Genomic DNA, 20,436 nt, shown 5'->3' on the forward strand with positions numbered 1-20,436 from the left:
TGAATTCATATTTAAAAATCTGTACTATTTTCAAATATTGAAAGCATCATATCTCCTTCAATATAAGAAGTGATTCAAGAGCCTAACTTGACTAAAATTTACAAGGAATTCATTGGAGGCATCAAAAACAAGTTTCGGGATCGTTTAGCATAAGAATCGAGGTAGAATAGCTAACAAAAAAAATATATAAAATAAGGATTTGTTTATTTGGTCATATTTTGAGTTGGGGAGCTCGGATTTGGGCGATTTTCACCATATGTATTTGGGTAAGTGTTCTCTACTTGGTTTTTATAATATTTCATGAATTCATCTTCGTTTTTGGCATATGATTGATGATTTCAAAGTAAATTTTGGGGGGTTTTGCCTAAACTTTCATAAAGTGAAATTTTAAGTTTTGAACATCGATTCAGAGTCGGAATTTGATGAAACTAGTATGGTTGGACTCATAATTGAATGAGTTATCGGATTTTGTGAGTTTTACTAAATTCCGAGATGCGGGTTCGGGTTGGGCTTTTTGGCCGATTTTGGGCTTTTGATTAAAGATCCGACCTTTTTCAATTGGGTTTGGTTGCTTTAGCACTGTCTGATGTAGTTGAGTTGTTTTTGGTTAGTTTCAAGCCGTTCAGAGGTCAGAACGCGCGAGATAGCATTTTTGGAGCATCGCTTGGCTTGCTCGGTATTGGAATTGGCTTGTTTGAGATAAGTAATGATTGTAAATCTTGTCCTAAGGGTATGAGACCCCGAATTTCACATTGTTTCACTAATTTGAGGTGGCACACATGCTAGATGATGAGCATGGGGGTGTGCACCATTGGGGATTATGACTTGGTCCGTCCCATACGACTATTAAGTCACGTATTTGATAAAAAACTATTTGATACTATTGTGTTTTGGGAAGTATATCTACGTTTTGGACTAGATGTCATATTTGTTCCTTGTGCCAACTGTTTGGACCTTTAGGGACTTTTTACTACTATTCCTCACTGTTTTGACTTAATATTTATACTCAGTCATGATGTGTTTTACTGATTTCATAACTCAGCCTTATTTACTCAGTTTTGATACTATAAATGATATTTTGGGCTGAACGCCCTGTTTTACTGTTAGCTCGAGTGACTTAAGAGGTTTCTGACTAAGTGAGGCTGAGGGCCTGTGTTGTGACGATATTATGGGATCTGGCTGCACGTCGCGGTAGGTTGTTACTGATTCATGATATTGTGAGGCCGAGGGCCCGATTGATTTATGCCACGAGGTGGCTTGTTGTTATGAGGCCGAGGGCCTGATTGATTTATGCCACGAGATGGCTTGTTATAACGCTTGGGCTGTAGGAGCCCCTCCGAAGTCTGAACAACCCCAATGAGCGCGAGTACCTAGAGTGAGTGATATGATGTTGTCCGAGGGGCTGGTTCTGTTGATATTATGCCCGAGGGGCAGTTTATGATACATGTCTTGCCCGAGGGGCTGTTTGTGATTTATGTTGCTCGAGGGGCTGTATATGAGTGAATTTTGCCCGAGGGGTTGATTATGTTCTCACTATTTTTTACTCACTATTTTATCACTTTGTTATTAAAAATTGTTGAATGACAGTTTCAAAGGATTTTTACTGAAATTTGATTTTAACGAGATGACTTGATTTATATACTATTTTGGAAACATCATGTACTTCATGTGGTGTTATGACGTGGATTATGTGATTTCTTACTGCTCAGTCTTTATTTACTATTATTACTTACTAAGTTGGCGTATTCACATTACTCCATGCACCTTGTGTGCAGATTCAGGTATTACTGAACCCGATAACGAGTGTTGATTACTCAGTGGCATGTTCATTGGAGTTAGCAAGGTAGCTGCCTAGCGATCGCAACCCTTCTTTTCTCCCTCCTTATCCTCCCTTAGTTTTATTTAGTTATTTCCAAACTATGTTAGTCTTGATGTTGTCAGATGGTTGTAGTAGATGCTCATGACTAGTGACACCCCGATGTCAGGCTTTCTTTCTGCACAGTTCTGTTGATTTAAACTCCTTATGCATGTTTATTGTTAAATAACTTTGGTTGTCTTAAAAATAAAAATATTGATTAGTTTTGGTAGTGTGTTGGCTTGCCTAGTACCACGTTAGGTGCCATCACGATAGGGTTAGTTTTGGGTCATGACAGGTGCTCCCAGTATTTGATCGCCCCTAGAATTGTATGTTTCCACATTTTTGTCATTGACTTAAATTTTCTTCTCTCCCAATTCTACCCGTTTCATCAGTTCCACAAGCATTTTTACGATCTCGGGGTTGGTTCCTGATTCGTTTTCATTCTGCCTTTTCGAGACCGGTTTATTTCTGTGGATGACTTCCCGGGATGGCTCGGGCTCAACTCTGCTCGGGGCGCATCTTTGGTTCTGAAGCTGGGATATTGCTGCATGTTGAGCCTGTAACATTTCGAATATCACATGCAAGTTGATCCCATCATCTTCACCGCCGTGCGTATTTTGTGCAACCAATCGGACTTCCCTGCGGACACTGTTCTCAAGATCAGTAGGCAAATTTGCATTGATGGCCACATGCGAGCTAGCGTCGATGTGTCCGCAACTTGAACTCTGTTGAGGTAGATGGGGGGCACCTTGTTACAGGGTGCTATATTGTTTTTCTCGCCATATTTAGAGGGGCGGACTGGGAGTTCGACATTTCAAATTTTAATCTAAAATCAAAGGCACTCCAAAGAATAAGTGTAAAATAGGGTGTGTGATAGAAGTTTGTATCAAATAGCCACTATTATCCTTAGCTCCACGGTGGGCGCCAAACTCTTTACCCTCAAAATCGGATAATAATTGAATTTGTAAGTGATTTTAAGGATATGCATATTAATTTCACAAAAAGCAGTAAATTGGATTAGATTAAACAAGTAAAAGTAAAAATAAATTCAAAACGCACGCATATGATAGTTTCAGCCTTAGCGAAATTTCCCCCTCGATCCGGGCTCACCGTAACCAGCATTGATGAACAAGATAAGAGCTAATGACAGAGAAAAATAATAATATATTGTCTTGGAATGTGTGTTACAACATGTGTTATGAAATATCAGACCCCCTTGATATAGTAGAAGAGTCTCATTCTAGATACAATTCTTATAAAAGGTAAAAATCTTCTAATTAACTGATTGCCGATTTCCTATCGATATATGTTGAGATCCCCGCCGTGATATTTGGTCGGTCACGGATATTACGGCCTTTTGTTGGTCGGGCTTGATTACTTGACAATGTCCTTCGAAGCTAATCAAGGCTAGGACCGATCCCGAACCATAACCCTGATATTCTCGGGGGTGGGAATTATGGTTCCGGACTCTGAATCGATGAGACCTATACCTCGGTCTCGACCCCTTGTTATCATATCTCAAGCTTGACTTATCATGTCGGAGACCAAGGTGTATCACGAGAACGGTTTTACCCATATACAAAATGAATTAGGGATATGATCGGAATTTTCTTTCATTAGTAATTTTAAAATTTATGTAGGCTTGTAATAAATCATAATTACTTAGTAACCTCAAAATAATTCAATAACGTAGACTACAATTTGCGTTGTCTCAATAATTTAGTTTTGAGGTATTATTGATCGAGGTTAGCTGAAATATCAAACTAGAATTTGAACCAAATATGAATAAAATTAAGGGTGTGTTTGTTATAAAGGAAAATATTTTCCATTGAAAAAGTTTTCCTAGAAAATATTTTATTGAAAAATGAGTGGTTTTATTACTTATTTTTCCTTGTTTGGTTCGTGAGTGAATTTTTTTTTCGGAAACTATTTTCTAGTGTTTGGTTAGAGAGTAGAAAATTTTTGTTTGAAAAATAATGTTTATGCTACTCTCCTCACCCCCTTTCCCCCAAATCCCTATGTTTCGTGTGCTCTCCCCCCACCTTTCCCAACCCAAATACCCAACGTTTTTAGGGCTCTATTTTTTTCTTTCAAGAATTTAATTATTCTTTTAAAATTCGCACAAACCCAAAGGAACTAATGTGTTATTTTATATTCTTCACGCAAAAAAAATTTGAAATTAGTGCTCCATAATAAAAAAAATACACTTTTTTTTGGTTAAAAAAGTACTTTTTCTACAAATGAAAAGAAAGTAATCATTTTGTTGAAATGAAAGAAAATACTTTTTCTACATCATGAAAAGAAAATAATCATTTTGCTAAAATGAAAGAAAATAATTCTACATCATGAAAAGAAAGTATTTTTTGTTGAAATGAAATAAATACTTTTTTACATCATAAAAGAAAAATACTCATTTTGTTGAAATGAAAAAGAAAATACTATATCTACAACATGAAAAAAATACTCTTAATAATATTTTTATTTAAGGCAGAGGGTGGAGGGGGGATGGGGCGGGGGGGGGGGGGTGGGCGGGGGGTGAGGGTAGGCGGGGTTTGGGGGTGGACGAGGTGGGTGGGGTGTGGGATGGGTATGGGGGTGGGATGGTGGGAATGAAGAATATGGTAGAGAAGGTTGAAAAAGAGTTTTGGAAAATGTTTTCCATTCTTTTTCTAGGGAAAATAAATGGAGGAAAATGAATTCATGAGAAAAATATTTCTCAAAACATTTAAGCCAACTAAACATGGAAAAATTAGAAAACATTTTCCGCTCCTTTATACCGAACACACCCTTAAATAGAACGAATTTTCACTCGAAATAGAGTATATAAACTTAATAAAGAAAAAGAGCTTTAGCCAATGTTTGGTGTGGTAACATAATTCATTCTAGTATTGAAAGATCAAACTAGTATTGAAAGATCAAATTAAGATTTAAACCATGAAGTAGAGTAGTAAAACAGTCTCAGCTCGTGAGGCTTGGACATAAATTTTACTCAAAAAAATGATGATGACTGAAAATCTCATTTCACTTAATTTCAATTTGATGTTACTAAACTAAGGATAAAATCATAAAGAATTCAAAATAGTATTTCAATATTTATAAATAATACTACTAGTACTTAATTTTTAATAAGTTATATAACCGCTTACATTTCGGGTCGGGCCAAGAGAAAATGGAAAATAAGTAACAGGTTATCCTAGGGTTTTAGGACTATTGTCTTCTTCATTCAGAACCTAAATTCTCTCTATCATCACACACTCAACGCAACCATGACTGCTCAATCCCCAGAAGAGATCCTAGCCGCTCATCTCGAACAACAAAAGATTGAAGTAATTCTCCCTTTTCCCGCAATTTAGTATTCATACAAATGTGTAGACATAAAGTTGTGAACTTTTTAGGCCCTTATAGCTTGTGTATGAGGATTTTTTGAAGTTTTATAGCAATTTAACTTGATTTTATTGTTTTATTATATCTTATTGAATGTTGGGTTTTGTTTGAATTTTTTTCACTTTTGGGATCTATAAGAAAAGTAGATGATAAACCAAAAATAATTATTCACTTGTTTTACTGTGGGACATTATAGATGGTCTTTTTTTCAAAAAGCTTGAATCATTTGAGGCTGTTATGGCAGAAATTTGAATTTTTTCTGTGAAAGAGACTAACTTGTTTACTCTGGGACACCATAAACAATCTTGTTTAAGTGAAAGACTGAGTTTTCCTTTAGGCTTTGTGGTGTTTTCCTTTGTAATCTAATCTGCATTGTAGACGGAAAGTCGCAGTTTTGTTTGATTTCTAACTTGGTATTGTTGTAATGAAGATCCTAGTTGGTAAGTAGAAAATCAGAAAGAGGCGACATATTGTTCTTATATGGATGTTAAATCTATTAGTAGAGTAAATTTAATTGTTGAAGTTTGTTTATGCCCATTTGACATCCTCGGTTACAAGTTGTAAGTCAGGCCAATTGAGTTAAAATCAGGCCATATAGAGACGTGGAGGAATGTGCTCCTCGCAATGAGGTCCTTCCAGGAGCAATATTGGAACACCTTTTACTCTTTCAATCGACATCTTGATTGGCTGACTTAACCCTTTCCCTACTTTCCTGCTGCTGATTTCCCTTCTAAGAGGCATGGCCATATCTAGTTTCTCTCCCTTTCCTTCGTTTTCTGACTCCCTATGCAGTCCGCCCCTTTCACCGAGTGCACCGGGACAAAGCCCTCCCCCACCTAAAAAAACATCTTCCTTTCCAGCCTCACCTTTCCTTTTCCTCTCAATGTCTTCATGACTAGTTCTAATGGTTTAGTGATTATCATCTTTTTTGACAAAGTAAGGCCAAGATCAGTTGTAATTATCATCTGTACAATAAAGTTGCTGTCTAGATTACCTGAAAAGTTGATGTGATAAATGTACTAGAGCAGCTAAATGTAGCTATATTTATTTGCTTGAATCGTTACTTGCATTTAATACCAATGAGAAATTCCATGAAGTCACTTCGACTTCCAATGTTGTTGTAGTGATGCAATATTTTTTAGCATCTTCTGCTTTTTCTTTCATGAATGAGTTGAAACACTGCATCCTAGTTTTCCACAAGTATAAAATTTATACCTTGCTAAGGATATTGGATTAATTTTGGTTAAAAACATACACGCGCGCGGGGCCAAAGAAAACAACAGAACAACGAAAAGGTCTTCTAGATTTTATATGTGGTGTCTAAATGCTTTATTGGTTCACTGGTAAATGTTAGAAGTAGAGCTATTATATTTCTTGGTGTTCAAGTCAGCTTTTGTCAAGTGAGCATGGTTGTGTGATTCATGTATATTCTGTATCGGTTTTTAACCAAGTATAATCTTCTTTTGTAGTCAGAGGAGCCGATCATTGAGGATGAGGCCGATGATGATGATGATGAAGATGATGACGATGACAAAGATGAAGATGATGCTGAAGGTAAGTATAAAAGCATAATTCATACTTATCAAAAAAAGTATAAATGCATAATAATTCTGAGCCTGACTTTACTGGTTCTGATGCTTTTGGTTCCTTTTTTTTTTTGAGTGCAAAAAAATTTGAGAATGATTCTTTTGGTGTTCTAAGATGGTGCCTTCAAAGCATTAGTTGCATTTCCTAGTTCTAAGTATCATTCATCCAATTTTAGGTTCGACTATCTATGGAGATTAAGGACTTTGCTTGTGTATTTTCCTTTTCCTTGTGAATTTTATTTAATTGGGCGCTCATTCTGTATTTAAAGTTGAATTCTTCGGTTAACCTGAGTTCTTGAAACTTGTAAAAGGTGCATTCAAAATTACCGATTGTGTTAGTGTGTTGAACAAGTTAGGATAACTCAGTCCAGACTCCAGAGTCTCACATAAGATGGGATAGAAGGAGTATTACAAATGTGGAGTATCTCTCATATTGATCCTGTCTCTGTCCAATTCCCTGCTGTTGCATTACCATTTTTGAATGTGTTTTCATATAAGTAAAAAAATAAAAAAAGGAGTGAAATCATATCACTTCATTCTTTTGTTGAATTATACAGTTCTGGCCATGGTTTTATTGAAAGTAGAGTAATTACATTAACTCAGGTGCTTATTTATTGCCATGTTCCTGATTAACTCGTCGGAGGAGATTCTGGGTCCTTCTTTGTGCTTCTCAAAGTGTGATTCCTTCTGAGAAAAAACAAATGTTTCGTGATGCATGTTACAGTGGGTTGATTATCTGATTGTTTTGTTATACTGAAATGCTTGGAATTCTGGGCAGAAGATGGAGATGCTAGTGGTAGGTCAAAGCAGAGCAGGAGCGAGAAGAAGAGTCGAAAAGCTATGATAAAGCTCGGAATGAAGCCAATCCCGGGGGTTAGCCGTGTCACTGTCAAGAAGAGCAAGAATGTTAGTTAATTATGTTATTGCGCTCTTGCTTTTCTTTCTCCATGTGTTCTGTTTTAGTGCTCACATTCTAGTTATAAGCTTTCTCCTTATATTGGTCCTCTCTTTTGCAGATTCTATTTGTCATTTCGAAACCGGATGTTTTCAAAAGCCCCGCGTCAGACACATACGTTATATTTGGTGAGGCAAAGATTGAGGATTTGAGCTCACAATTGCAGAGTCAAGCTGCTGAGCAGTTCAAGGCTCCTAATTTGAGCAACGTTATATCAAAGCCAGAGCCATCAACAGTAGCTCAGGACGATGAGGATGTAGATGAAACTGGCGTAGAACCCAAGGATATCGAGCTGGTTATGACTCAAGCAGGTGTTTCCAGAGCTAAAGCTGTCAAAGCTCTCAAGGGTGCAGATGGTGATATTGTCTCTGCCATTATGGAGCTTACAAACTAGGAAGTCTCTACTATGTAGTTTTTCCAATCTTTTAAGCTGCTTATGGATATTATAAGGCTTCAGTTGCTCCTCTTCCTATTCAACTTTACTATTCTGCTTATTGTCTTTCATTGTATACCAGAGACATACTGAGTTATGCAAATGAAAAGATTCTGGTGAAGCCTTAGCACAGTTCAGTGGCCCTGATTCTTTAAACTTGCAGCAAGCCTCCTTTGGTCATTGCATCCCAATTATGAAACAGACAAATATTCCTCAAACAGGTGCACTTGGTATGATAGCCTACTGAATTAGTATCGCGATACGGATGAGAATACATGTTGCGAAATATGAAGTTGAGTTTATTATTAATTTTTTTAATCAAATTACTTACGGAATAAGTAGGAGCCTGCAAGAGCAGTGTAGCCATTGTCCCATTGTCTCTGCTATGGATTCTGTGAAATTGAATTCTCCGTTAAATTCCAAAGTACCACGACAAGGCTATTAGTAATTCTTTTATTATAGACTTCACTATGCTCAATAGTAGGTTCACCTAGTTTTAGTAGTCATTTGAAGAAAATATTGAACGAAAACAATATTTGGAATGAATTTTATATTATTCCTCTAAATTAAGATATAACACTACACACTTAGTAAAATGGTTTTTTCCTTATATATACATTATAATTTCTCTAAATCTGGTGGAGGGTATCCATTTGTCACCATGGACAAAATTCCTAACAAGAAACTTGATGCAACTTTAGGATCACTAGTGACATGCGCCCACATCACACGTCCCGTTGTGTTTACGCCAGGTACTCTATTATTGAATTCCATATAGAATGGGCGAATAGGGGCTCTCCCTGAAACTCTATCCATCCTTTTGGATTTATCAATAGGTCTATGAAACTCTGCAATATCACAGTACTTTAAAAGTCACCTCACCCTAAATACATAGTCACATTACCCGTATCCGGAGTTTCTAATTTTAACGTGCAAGTTTGCAACACGAGTCTTGTTGCTTCTTTCTCACCATTTTTCTGTTGTGCTGTGATAGTAATATATTGGCCAGGAAGTGGCATACGTGCTTCAATTAAACAATTCTGGAACACCATAGCTGCATCGCCACAAATAAAGTCAATGGTGCCCAAAATTGTTCACTCTCTGTAGAACTGCTTGCCAGAATGTGCGTATAAAGTGTCTTGAAAACCGTCAGATTTACACCTATAGAAGGTGCATGAATCAGCAGTCGCTCTTAAAGCTACTGCCTCCAGCAATGTTTCGAAAAGTGATGTCTTGGGTATCACACCCCTTTTTTTACCAACCTCACTAAACCGTTTTAAAAATATTAAAAAATTTTGTAAAGCTTAAAAAAGGTTTTCAAATTCGAAAGTGACAAAGAATTATTCAAAAGGATTTTTTAGAGTCGCCATCTGACATTGGTTTCGGTGTGCTAGGTCACCGTTTTTTTTTTAAAATGATTTTTTCCTTTTAAAACACTTTGGACTCTAAAACTAAGTCTGCACCAGAGATTCAGGTAAGAGGGTTCATTTGACTCGGGGAGAAGGTGTTAGGCATTCCCCGAGTCCCGTAACTAGTACGATTGCATACTCGATCTAGTTGGCTTTTAAAATATTCAAATTGAGGGTTAAACACAAAATAAAGAAAGTAAACACAAAAGAGGCTCGAGGTCGTCCCCACTTAAATAAAAGAAGATAAAAATAAAAATAAAATAAGAATAAAATACTTAGAGTTCGCTTTCAGCCTCCAATTACAGAATACTACGGGTCATTCCCCGAAATAAAATATATACAGATCCTTCGGGGTATTCCCTAGATAAATTTAACTAAGGGAATGACCTCTCGCCTCAACACTAACAAAAGTTCTAAGGCTTGCCTACCCAAGTATTGACGGCCTAATCATGTTACTGACGAGTAATGGAGCAAAAATAAAGCAATAAACATTTAAAGCCAATTTCATTTACTTTAACCCAACACCCTCGGCGCCATCCAAACAAATTTTGCTTTATTTGCCTCTCATTTAAACAACCTAAGCTTTCATGCTACGTGTTTAACTAACTAATATCATAAACAAACAAATACCACACAGAGAGTAATGGAGCTTAAGGATTCATCAAAGATTGAACCAATTTCCACTATAAACTTCACTAAGTGATACCGTGAAAAGTTCAATGAAAGTCCCAAAATTCATAAAATGATTCATATATTGTAAAACTCACACAACAGACAAGATATAAGCTCGGCAAAATTCAAACATCCACAGAGATTCGGCAAAATTCGAACAGAGAACTTTGGACCTGCGCCTTGAGGTACGACTTCGAAACAAGCTCGGTTCAATCAAACGAACTCCATTTCAGGCAGAAATCCAGGAAAAGAAACGGAACTTTTTTGGTTTTTGTTCTTTTTTTTTTGAATTTTCTGATTTTGGACGCAAGATTGAGAACAAGAAAGAATTGAATTTCTTTTTGTGTATCTAAACTAGAGCCAAAACCAAAAGAAGTGTAGAAATATTAAAAAACCAAAACCCTAATTTCTTTCAACCCCTAAATTCTGTCCGCACCCCCATTTTTTCTTGTTTTTCAGCTTTTTATTTCGTTTTTTTACTGTTTTTGAGAGATGGGTGCGGCTCTAGGCGAGATTGGGTGATGAAGATGAAGAAGCAGAGGAGAGGGGGTGCTGTTATAGTGATGGCCGGATTTTCGGCGGCTGGTGGCTCGCTAGGGTTGGCCATTTTGGACCTACTGTTGGCGGCGTCGTCACTCGCCGGTGATCAATTCCGGCTAGGCAGCACCTTAAGCGAAGGAGATGGATGGGCGGCTCTGGTCTTGTTTTGTGGTGAGGGAGCCGATGATTTGGTTTTTTTGGGTGTGTTGAAAGTTGAAGAAGATAAAGGTCTTCAAGGGTGACGACTGGTGGTTCTAGGTCTCCAGGGTTTTTTGTCTTTTTTGTCCAAGGTCCGAAGAGAGAAGAAAGGTTTAGGTTTTCTTATCTCCTTGAGGGAAATGAGGTATGGGCTAATAAGATTTGGGCTTTGATGGTTTTTAGATTTTGGGTTGGGTCTATGTATTATTGGGATTAAAATTGAGCTAAAAATTAAAATTCATAAACTATAGACCCAAATCCAATTCTTCTTGTTCAATAGTATAAAACACTTATAAAATGTAAAATTACTCCTAACTAATTAAAATAAATTATTAAAGATAAACCTAAAATGAAACTGTTTTTGGTATTTTTTCAAGATTATGTAAAAATAAAAATTCTAGTAAAATAGTATGACTACAAAATATTAATGAAACTATTTTTTTGTAATTTTTATTTTTTGTGATAAAATAAAAGAATCAAAACTAGTTAAAATAGCGATATTAGACCTAAACTAACTATTTAAACGCTAAAAATGTGTAAAATCTCGGGAAGGGTAAAAAATTATATGTCTACAACTGCCCATCTTTGACTGAAAATACAAAGAGTTTTCAGACAAAGAACAACGAGACAGGTTTTTTGACCCGACCCTTATTTAGAGAGACCAAATACTAAAAGAAAGGAGAATGTGACCAAGCCGTGGTATCTGAGCTGCCTACATATCCTTGGCTATAAAAGAATCAGACCACGTGTAGTTCAGAAATAGGAATAGTGATGGAGTATACCGAGGTGGAGAGCCGATTGAGGTGCCGTTCCGTCGAGGTTCCAGTCCGCGATCCTGTTATTACATCAAAATTAAAAAAATGAAAAAGACTAACTAAGCCTGTCAGCTATGAGTTACAAGATTTCTATCTATAAGTATTCTGAAGCTTGATCTTGAGTCTTGAATGATTCTTCATGCATGCTTTAGATTTGAACCTTGACGCTTGCTAGCTGCAGGTGCTAGTTCATTCCTCTTCCGCTTTTCGGATCAAGACCGGATATGCAATATCGTAACTTCATCCATGTCTTGAGCAGTTCACAACTTTCATCTGTTTCTGCATTTGGATTTACTTCTTCTTTTTTTTCATTCTGGATTGAGACTTCTTCTTTTTGGTTATCTCAGACTGTTGACTTGCATTCTTGAGGCGAGCTTCTGCTACTTCTAACTTGAATTAAATTCTGAAATGACTTCTCTCGTTCTCTAGGTAGGTGCCTACTACTGATTTGAAACTTGAAATGATTCTGAAATGAACTCTGAAATGTCTTCCCTCGTTCTCCAGGTGGGTGCCTACAATCAAAATAACAGAACAAACAAAATTTTCTGCCCCAGTTTGCACTAGAAAAATTTGAGTTATTAGCAAAACTATAAATCACCTATGTTATTGATGCAATGATATGAGTAAAACTAAAGACTTGACTAGGATATGCGTCTCCTGTGAGTAAAACCAAGAATATCCGACTAACAAATTCATCAGATTAGGTCTTTTATCTTAGGAGAAAGATTCATCAAACTAAGATTTCGATCCTAGGAGAAAATTCATCAGACTAGGTGCTTTTTTTTGGTTATCTCAGGAGAAAGATTCATCGGACTAAGATTTGATCCTAGGGACTAGGTCTTCTATCTTAGGAGAAGGATTCATCAGACTAAGATTTCTATCCTAGGAGAAAGTTTATCAGACTAGGTTTTCTATCTTAGGAGAAAAATTCATCAGACTAAGATTTGATCCTAGGATAAAGTTCATCAGACTAGGTCTTCTATCTTAGGAGAAAAATTCATCAGACTAAGGCTTTTTATCTTCGGAGAATTCATCAGACTAAGATTTTATCCTAGGAGAAAGTTCATCAGACTAGGTATTATATCTTAGGAGAAAGATTCATCAGACTAAGATTTGATCCTATGAGAAAGTTTATCAGACTAGGTCCCCTTTTGTTATCTTAGGAGAAAGATTCATCAAACTAAGATTTCTATCCTAGGAGAAAATTCATCAGACTAGGTCCTTTTTTTGGTTATCTTAGGAAAAAGATTCATCAGACTAAGATTTGATTCTAGGAGAAAGTTCATCAGACTAGGTCTTCTATCTTAGGAGAAAGATTCATCAGACTAAGATTTCTATCCTTGGAGAAAATTCATCAGACTAGGTTTTCTATCTTAGGAGAAAAATTCATCAGACTAAGATTTCTATCATAGGAAAAAGTTCATCAGACTAGGTCTTCTATCTTAGGAGAAAAATTCATCAGACTAAGATTTTATCCTAGGAAAAAGTTCATCAGACTAGGTCTTCTATCTTAGGAGAAAAATTCATCATACTAAGGCCTTCTTAAGAGAAAGATTCATCAGACTAAAATTTTATCCTAGGAGAAAGTTTTCATCAGACTAGGTCTTCTATCTTAGGAGAAAGATTCATCAGACTAAGATTTCTATCCTAGGATAAAGTTTATCAGACTAGGTCTTCTATCTTAGGAGAAAAATTCATCAGACTAAGATTTGATCCTAGGAGAAAGTTCATCAGACTAGGTCCCCTTTTTGTTATCTTAGGAGAAAGATTCATCAGATTAAGATTTCTATCCTAGGAGAAAATTCATCAGACTAGGTTTTCTATCTTAGGAGAAAAATTCATCAGACTAAGGCTTTTTATCTTAGGAGAAAGATTCATCAGACTAAGATTTTATCCTAGGAGAAAGTTCATCAGACTAGGTCTTCTATCTTAGGAGAAAGATTCATCAGACTAAGATTTGATCCTAGGAGAAAGTTCATCAGACTAGGTCCCCTTTTTGTTATTTTAGGAGAAAGATTCATCAGACTAAGATTTCTATCCTAGGAGAAAATTCATCAGACTAGATTTTCTATCTTAGTAGAAAAATTCATCAGACTAAGATTTCTATTCTAGGAGAAAATTCATCAGACTAGGTATTTATTCTTTTTTTGTTATCTTAGGAGAAAGATTTATTAGACTAAGATGTCGATCATAGGAGAAAATTCATCAGACTATGTTTTCTATCTTAGGAGAAAAATTCATCAGACTAAGATTTGATCCTAGGAGAAAGTTCATCAGACTAGGTTTTCTATCTTAGAAAAAAAAATTCATCAGACTAAGATTTGATCCTAGGAGAAAATTTATCCGACTAGGTTTATCTATCTTAGGAGAAAAATTTATTAGACTAAGATTTTTATTGGGAGGAAAATCCATCAGACTATGAGTTTTTATCCTAGGAGGAAAAATGTGAAGAGCAATGACAATGCTTTATGCACACTGGCAAGACAGATAAAGCAAAGATTTGAGAAACTTCCCTTTATAGGCTCTTCTTCTTCTTTTTTTTTTTTGGTTTGTTTTTTATCCAACTTGCTTGCACTGCTTTGTTCCTATTTCAAACAAAGAAAACTTGTGAGTTTAAAATATGGTGGTTAGTTTGTGGCCTTTACTACGAGGGTGATTTCTCTTGCACTTATCACGATCAACTTGGAAGACAGTTCTTGTTATCGGCCGAGCGCTTTTCCGGGCCGCCCTTATCACAAGAAATATTCTTGATTCGTTCAAATCTAATACCTTATGCGCGATACATTCCACTCGTGTTCTATCATTCACCAAATCTTTGCATTTTACCTCAATCCCAAAGAATATCTATTACCACCAACTTAGTGCATCCACTATTCTCATGCGTCTTATGCCAATTTGATGTGCTTGCCAGACATCGGCTTCGTGTGATTAAAAAGCTGGTAGCAGATTTTGAAGTCATTTCTCACTTGTTTCGACAAAAACAGACTCAAAAGGGACTCAAACAAAACAAGAGGAACAAAATAAGGAGAAAAACGAGAAGAGATGGTATCTAACAAGAAAAAAAAAATTTACCCAGAAAAAAGAACAAAGTAGGAACTAATATGATTTGAAGGCCATCTCCACTGACCATGACATGCATTTTGGATTAAGCGGCTTGATCTGTTAAGCGAGTCTAATCTTTAACTCTTGTTATGCCTCTAAGCTGTAAAACTGGGGCTGCAACGCTCCATTTTTCCTATTTGATCCACAATCCCCGGTGGACTTGTAGTGCCCTGATGGGTTTTCACCATCAAGCCTCTCTCATTTTGCTCTTTTATCAACTCACCGTCGCCTTACGATGCCCATGAGGATTTTCACCGAGAAGACTCTCATTTTATCATTTCCTCTCTTTGTGCTGAGAACAAATGTATTACCCATGATGCATGAAGATCATACTTTCACCACACGCTTGATTTGGCATCCTGAAAGATTAGTCGGAAGGTCTTTCTTTGGACCGTAATGTAGGCTTTTGGAAAGGGTTGGAAAGAAATGTGGCATGAAGGCTCAAAATAATTTAAGATGAAAGGGTTCAAAATTACAACTTTTGGAATCAGAACTTTTGGCCAAATTAAATCTTCTGCCCCAGTTTCTTGGAGTCTGGGAATTTTTTTTTTGGATTTTTGCTTTAATGGGACCGAATCTCAGAGTAAGGCTACCTACGTATCCTTAAAAGGAATCAGGTTGAACGTAGTTCCAACACAAAGTTGGATTATTTTGTAGTTTTTCTTTTCCTTTTCTTTCTTTTCATTTTCTTTTTTTTTTCTTTTCTTTTTTTCCCTTTTCCTTATTTTTCCCTTTTTCTTTTTCTTTTCTAGTTCCTAACTCTACTTCTGATTCCAAACGAGGGGTATGAAACAAAATAAATTAGGGCTCAAAAAGGGTAGCAAAAAATAAAAGTATTAGGGTAGCAGAGTAAAATGTCTTCGTCATACCAAACTTTAAAAATGCCAAGTACAATCATGCAATTGAAGATAATCAAAAATCATGCATAGTATCTATTGATAGCATCAACACAAATAGAAAGTGCCGACGAGCAATACCTTTGTCTCAATGAATGATCCTTGCCAATTAGAAGCAAACTTGACTTAACCTTATCTTGATGTGGAAGAATGCATTTCAACATTGACTGATCTACCTCAAACTGCTTGAGAGACATTTCCTTGTTGTATGCTCTTATCAACCTCTTGATTTTCCAGACTAACTACCTCAGTTTCACTCAATTCAAGCTTCAGGTTATCTTACAATGCGTAAATCTTTACTTGTTTCCTCAAATGCATCCTTTTATCATATTCAAAATTATATTATTGCTTCATGATTAGACTAACTTTTAAGACCAGACTGAGAATTATGTGTGCATGTCATGTCACTAGATTCGGTATTAAAAGAACTGTAAAAGAAAAAGTCACATAAACAAAAACTAACTTGAACTAACAGAAAACAGGAGATTGCATTAGACAGATAGTGAACAAGGTTTGAACAAAACAAGCAAAATAGACATGGGTTACAACCCTGGAATAATCCTAGATAACACTAGACGAGTTGCTATAACTAAACGAACTAGGCAAAATAAGAAGAAGGGTTTGATCCAAAAGATAATATCCGGATTACAACTCTGAAATAACCGGAACAGCAGAAATGACAACAAAATAAATCACCAAAACTCCTCCCTAGCTAGCCAAGAAAGGAGTGTCCTTCCAATCACCAAGCTCAACATTTTAGCCAGTGAGTTACTCATCAAAATTACTGGGACCTGGTGGTCCAACTCTGGGGTGTAGTATTGGGCATCATGAGGTTTGAACTGGTGTTCACTGTTGGATTTATGAAGGAGAGGTTGTTGAGAAGTTGTGATAGTGGGGACAGTGGATATGACAAGAGGGCTATTTTTTGGAAAATGTAGTTGGAGGACGAACAATGGAGTTACTAGGGAAGTTAGAAAAGCTATGATAAGCGGGAAAATATGGAAAATATGATGGATCATCTGGCACTATGACCGGAGCTCGGGTGAGGGTAGCATCTGGGGAGTTTTCCCTATGGTGGAGTTTTCCTCATGAGCTTGTTCCTGGGAATGATTTCACCAAGTGAGTGTAACTCATTTATGATGGAAGTGAATCTTGTGTGCATGTCTTGGATAGATTCATCGTCTTTCATCCGAAAGAGCTCATACTCAGTGGTAAGCATATCAATCTTAGATTGCTTTACTTGAGTGGTTCCCTCATGTGCTGTTTGCAAAGTTTCCCATATCTCCTTGGTGGATTAACAAGCTGAGATCCTGTTGTATTCATCAGGTCCTATCCCACATACCAAATTTTCTTGGCACAAAATTTTTCTCCACAACATTCTTATCTGCATCGGTGTATTCTTTCCTGGTCTTTAGCATCGTCAATGGAAGATCTCCGACATTCTTTGTTGGGACAAAAGGACCATCATATATAACATCCCACAACACAGAGTCTTCAACCATGATGAAATCATGCATTCTCATTTTCTACCATCCGTAGTATTGCCCATTGAACCTGGGTGGTTTGTACGTATATTGACCTTCTTCAAAATTTGGTGGAGCAGCCATACAGATCCTTCCTAGGTGTTAGCCTGTTAGGAGGAACCTGCTCTGATACCAATTGATAGTTTATGTGAGTCTACTAAACTATAGAGAGACCAGGTCCTCTAATGAGTTCCCACTGAGAATGCTAATGAAACAGTAAGTAAATAAGACAGGGAGTTTTACGTGGAAAAATCCCTGCTCAAGGGGATAAAAACCACGACCTACACTGGTAGTATTTCAACTTCACTACTGAGAAATCTTTAGATTACAACCTATTGTAACCTAGGAATTAAACTCTTAATCCCTCAGTAACATGTAATACACCTATTTCAAGCTACTTTGCAATATACCTATTTTAAAGACTTCAACTCATGACTAACTCTAGTCACGACACAAACACTAAGGGTTTATGATTTTACAAGAGGGTTCCTAAGCAACGCTTCTAGCTAAGCAAATTAGAAATTGCAATGAAGAACAATTACAAAGTTACAACTCAACTAAGGACAATAAAATACTAAATTTAGGAACTGGTCTGTAGTACTGTTAAACTTTGTTCTTGATGCAGTTGAGAATTGAATGCTCAAATATCAGATGGCTTGAATGCTTGAAGTGAATTCTCAAGTGTTCAAGTGATGTTTTGTTGTAATACTCTTGTTAATACAACTTGGATGACATCACATGAATGAAGTAATCACTTGGTTGGTCAAAGGACAAGTGACTGAGGGAACAATGCAGCGCAGGCAGAAACAATGCAACAGTCACGTCACTTTCCAGCTGTACACAATTGACTTCGTACTGCTGTTAAGGAACCACAAGGGTATTAAGTTCTTGTATTAGTTCTCTATCTCCTGAAGCTGTAGCAGTTCACATTTAGCTGGAGTCCATTGATTAGCAATGCATACCAAGTGTGTCGGGTTCCCTATCTGGTTCTTGACAGTAAGTTTGTTAGATCATCAAAACATAAGGCTAAGACATTGAAAACCCATAAATAGCTCAATCTTGTTTGAAGTTATATGTGAATAAACCATTGATGGATTTCTAATTGGATTCTGAACTGAGGCAGCCATTTGTTTGCAAAGTTTCCGGAGAAGTCACCTTTGCAGGAAAGTGGTTGCAAAGAGGCTTAACCTCTTTTATTTATTTGTGTAAATAGAGATTTGTGGTGAAATATTAAGATCCATGTTTGGAAAGACACCTAGCAGTTGAATTTGTGTTTAATTATGTGTAATTACTCATTTTGACGCGTTTGTCCGGGAAAATAATTACATGACCAATATGGAATTGTGTGACGACCCGGCTAGTCGTTTCATGAGTTACGACTCTGTTTCCCCCATTTTTGCTTCTTTATGCTTCGTTATCCGTGTTTTATAGTATTAGGTTGGTCGGATCGAGTCCGGAGTGGTTTTGATAAGGTTTGAGACACTTAGTCTCTTTTACGAAGGCTTAAGTTGGAAAAGTCAACCGGATGTTGAATTATGTGTTATAGGGCTCGGATGTGAGTTACGATGGTTCGGTTAGCTTTGGGAGGTAATTATGACTTAGGAGTGTGATCGGAATGGGTTTTGGAGGTTCGGAGTAGAATTATACTTGAATTGGCGAAGTCGATATTTTGGCGATTTCCTCGGTTGATAGATGAGATTTTGATATAGGGGTCGGAATGAAATTCCGAGAGTTGCAGTAGCTTCATCGTGTCATTTGGGATGTGTGTGTAAAATTTCAGGTCATTCGGACGTGGTTTGGTCGGGTTTTTGATCGAAAGTGTATTTCGGAAGATTTTTAGAAACTTAGGCTTGAATCCAATGTGATTTGGTAGATTTGATATTGTTTGAGGTGTTTTGATGATTGGAACGAGTTTGAATAAGGTATTGGGTTATGTTTGTGCTTTTGGTTGAGGTCCCGGGGGCTTCGGGATGATTTCGGGTGGTTAACGGAGAAGTTGGAAGGTTATTGTAGCTGTTGAAGTTTGCTGCTTCTGGTGTTTTTGCACCTGCGGTTTGGGGACCACAAGTGAGGTGTCGCAGGTGCGTTGAGTGTGTTGCAGAAGCGGAAAGGCCGAGGGATGTCTGGAACCGCAGATGCGGTATGGTCCCCGCACCTGCGGAGCCGTAGATGCGGCGATTGGACCGCAGATGCGGTTTAGGCTGGATTAATGAATTTCCGCAGAAGCGGTTGGTGAGTCGCAGATGCGACAATGTCTGGGCAGAATGTATATAAGCTTGCCTTCGTGATTTTTGAAGGTTTTCACCATTTTTGACTTCGGCTTAAGAGCTTTTGGACTATTTTGGAAGGGAGATTTCAAGGGAACTTCGTTAAGGTAAGGGTTTTGGACCTAAAACACATTTCTATGGTAGTATTTAATGGATTAAAACTGAAATTAAAGGAATTAAAGGCTAAAATTAGAGGATTAGGGCTTGAGTTTAAGAGGCCTTAAATTGAGGATTTGAGGGGTCATTTGAACTTCGATTTTGGTATTTTTGATATGCATAGACTCATGGGGAGACGAGGAATTTATTGATGTAAAAATTTCTGATTTTCGAGAAGTGGGTCCAGGGCTCGGGTTTTGATAATTTCGGGATTTGTGCCCTTTGTGATTGTTTTCGCTTGGACTTTGTTCCCTTAGCATATGTTGACATCCTCGTTCTGATTTTGAATAGATTCGACACACGTGGAGGCCGATTTAAGGGGCAAAGGCGTCGCGAGCTAGAGATTTAGCCGGTTCGAGGTGAGTAATGATTGTAAATGATGTTCTGAGGGTTTAAAACCCTGGATTGCACATCGTAGTGCTATATTGAGGTGAGACACATGCTGGATGTCAGGCGTGGGGTCATGAACTATTGGGGATTGTGACTTGGTCCGTCCCGATTAATGATTTTACCGCGTATTTGACTGAAACTTATTTGTTATCATCATGATTTGGGCTGATTGCCATATTTGAGCTTTGTGCCAACTACTTGAACCCTTTGGGGATTTTTATTACTATTTCCTCACTGTTTCTTATTACTTGA

General features: G+C 37.1%; 3 protein-coding genes across 4 annotated transcripts; 1 reads left to right on the top strand and 2 right to left on the bottom strand.

Annotated features, from left to right (window-relative positions):
* Nucleotides 1–4,990: 4,990 nt before the first annotated feature.
* Nucleotides 4,991–8,348, top strand: LOC104235724 (nascent polypeptide-associated complex subunit alpha-like protein 1). 2 transcript variants are annotated; one of them, XM_009789538.2, is made up of 4 exons: nucleotides 4,991–5,184; nucleotides 6,712–6,796; nucleotides 7,607–7,734; nucleotides 7,845–8,348. In XM_009789538.2, the coding sequence occupies exons 1-4, from the start codon at nucleotides 5,125–5,127 to the stop codon at nucleotides 8,175–8,177; spliced, it is 606 nt and encodes a 201-aa protein (XP_009787840.1). In that variant the 5' UTR covers nucleotides 4,991–5,124; the 3' UTR covers nucleotides 8,178–8,348. The 2 variants fall into 2 exon arrangements, with proteins under 2 accessions (XP_009787840.1, XP_009787845.1); XM_009789543.2 differs by having other exon boundaries at nucleotides 5,025–5,184; nucleotides 7,610–7,734.
* Nucleotides 8,349–8,834: 486 nt separating this feature from the next.
* On the bottom strand, nucleotides 8,835–9,268 carry LOC138884063 (probable pectinesterase/pectinesterase inhibitor 7). Its single transcript, XM_070164803.1, has 2 exons — nucleotides 9,121–9,268; nucleotides 8,835–9,064 (listed from the first exon to the last, which is right to left on the bottom strand). Exons 1-2 carry the CDS (start codon nucleotides 9,266–9,268, stop codon nucleotides 8,835–8,837), a joined length of 378 nt encoding a protein of 125 aa, XP_070020904.1.
* A 7,649-nt stretch (nucleotides 9,269–16,917) lies between these two features.
* Nucleotides 16,918–17,371, bottom strand: LOC138884064 (uncharacterized). The gene is made up of 2 exons (XM_070164804.1): nucleotides 17,191–17,371; nucleotides 16,918–17,108 (listed from the first exon to the last, which is right to left on the bottom strand). The coding sequence occupies exons 1-2, from the start codon at nucleotides 17,369–17,371 to the stop codon at nucleotides 16,918–16,920; spliced, it is 372 nt and encodes a 123-aa protein (XP_070020905.1).
* Between the last annotated feature and the right edge of the window lie 3,065 nt (nucleotides 17,372–20,436).

The sequence above is a fragment of the Nicotiana sylvestris genome, chromosome 12 (genome assembly GCF_000393655.2).
Source record: "Nicotiana sylvestris chromosome 12, ASM39365v2, whole genome shotgun sequence".
Lineage (NCBI taxonomy): Eukaryota > Viridiplantae > Streptophyta > Magnoliopsida > Solanales > Solanaceae > Nicotiana > Nicotiana sylvestris.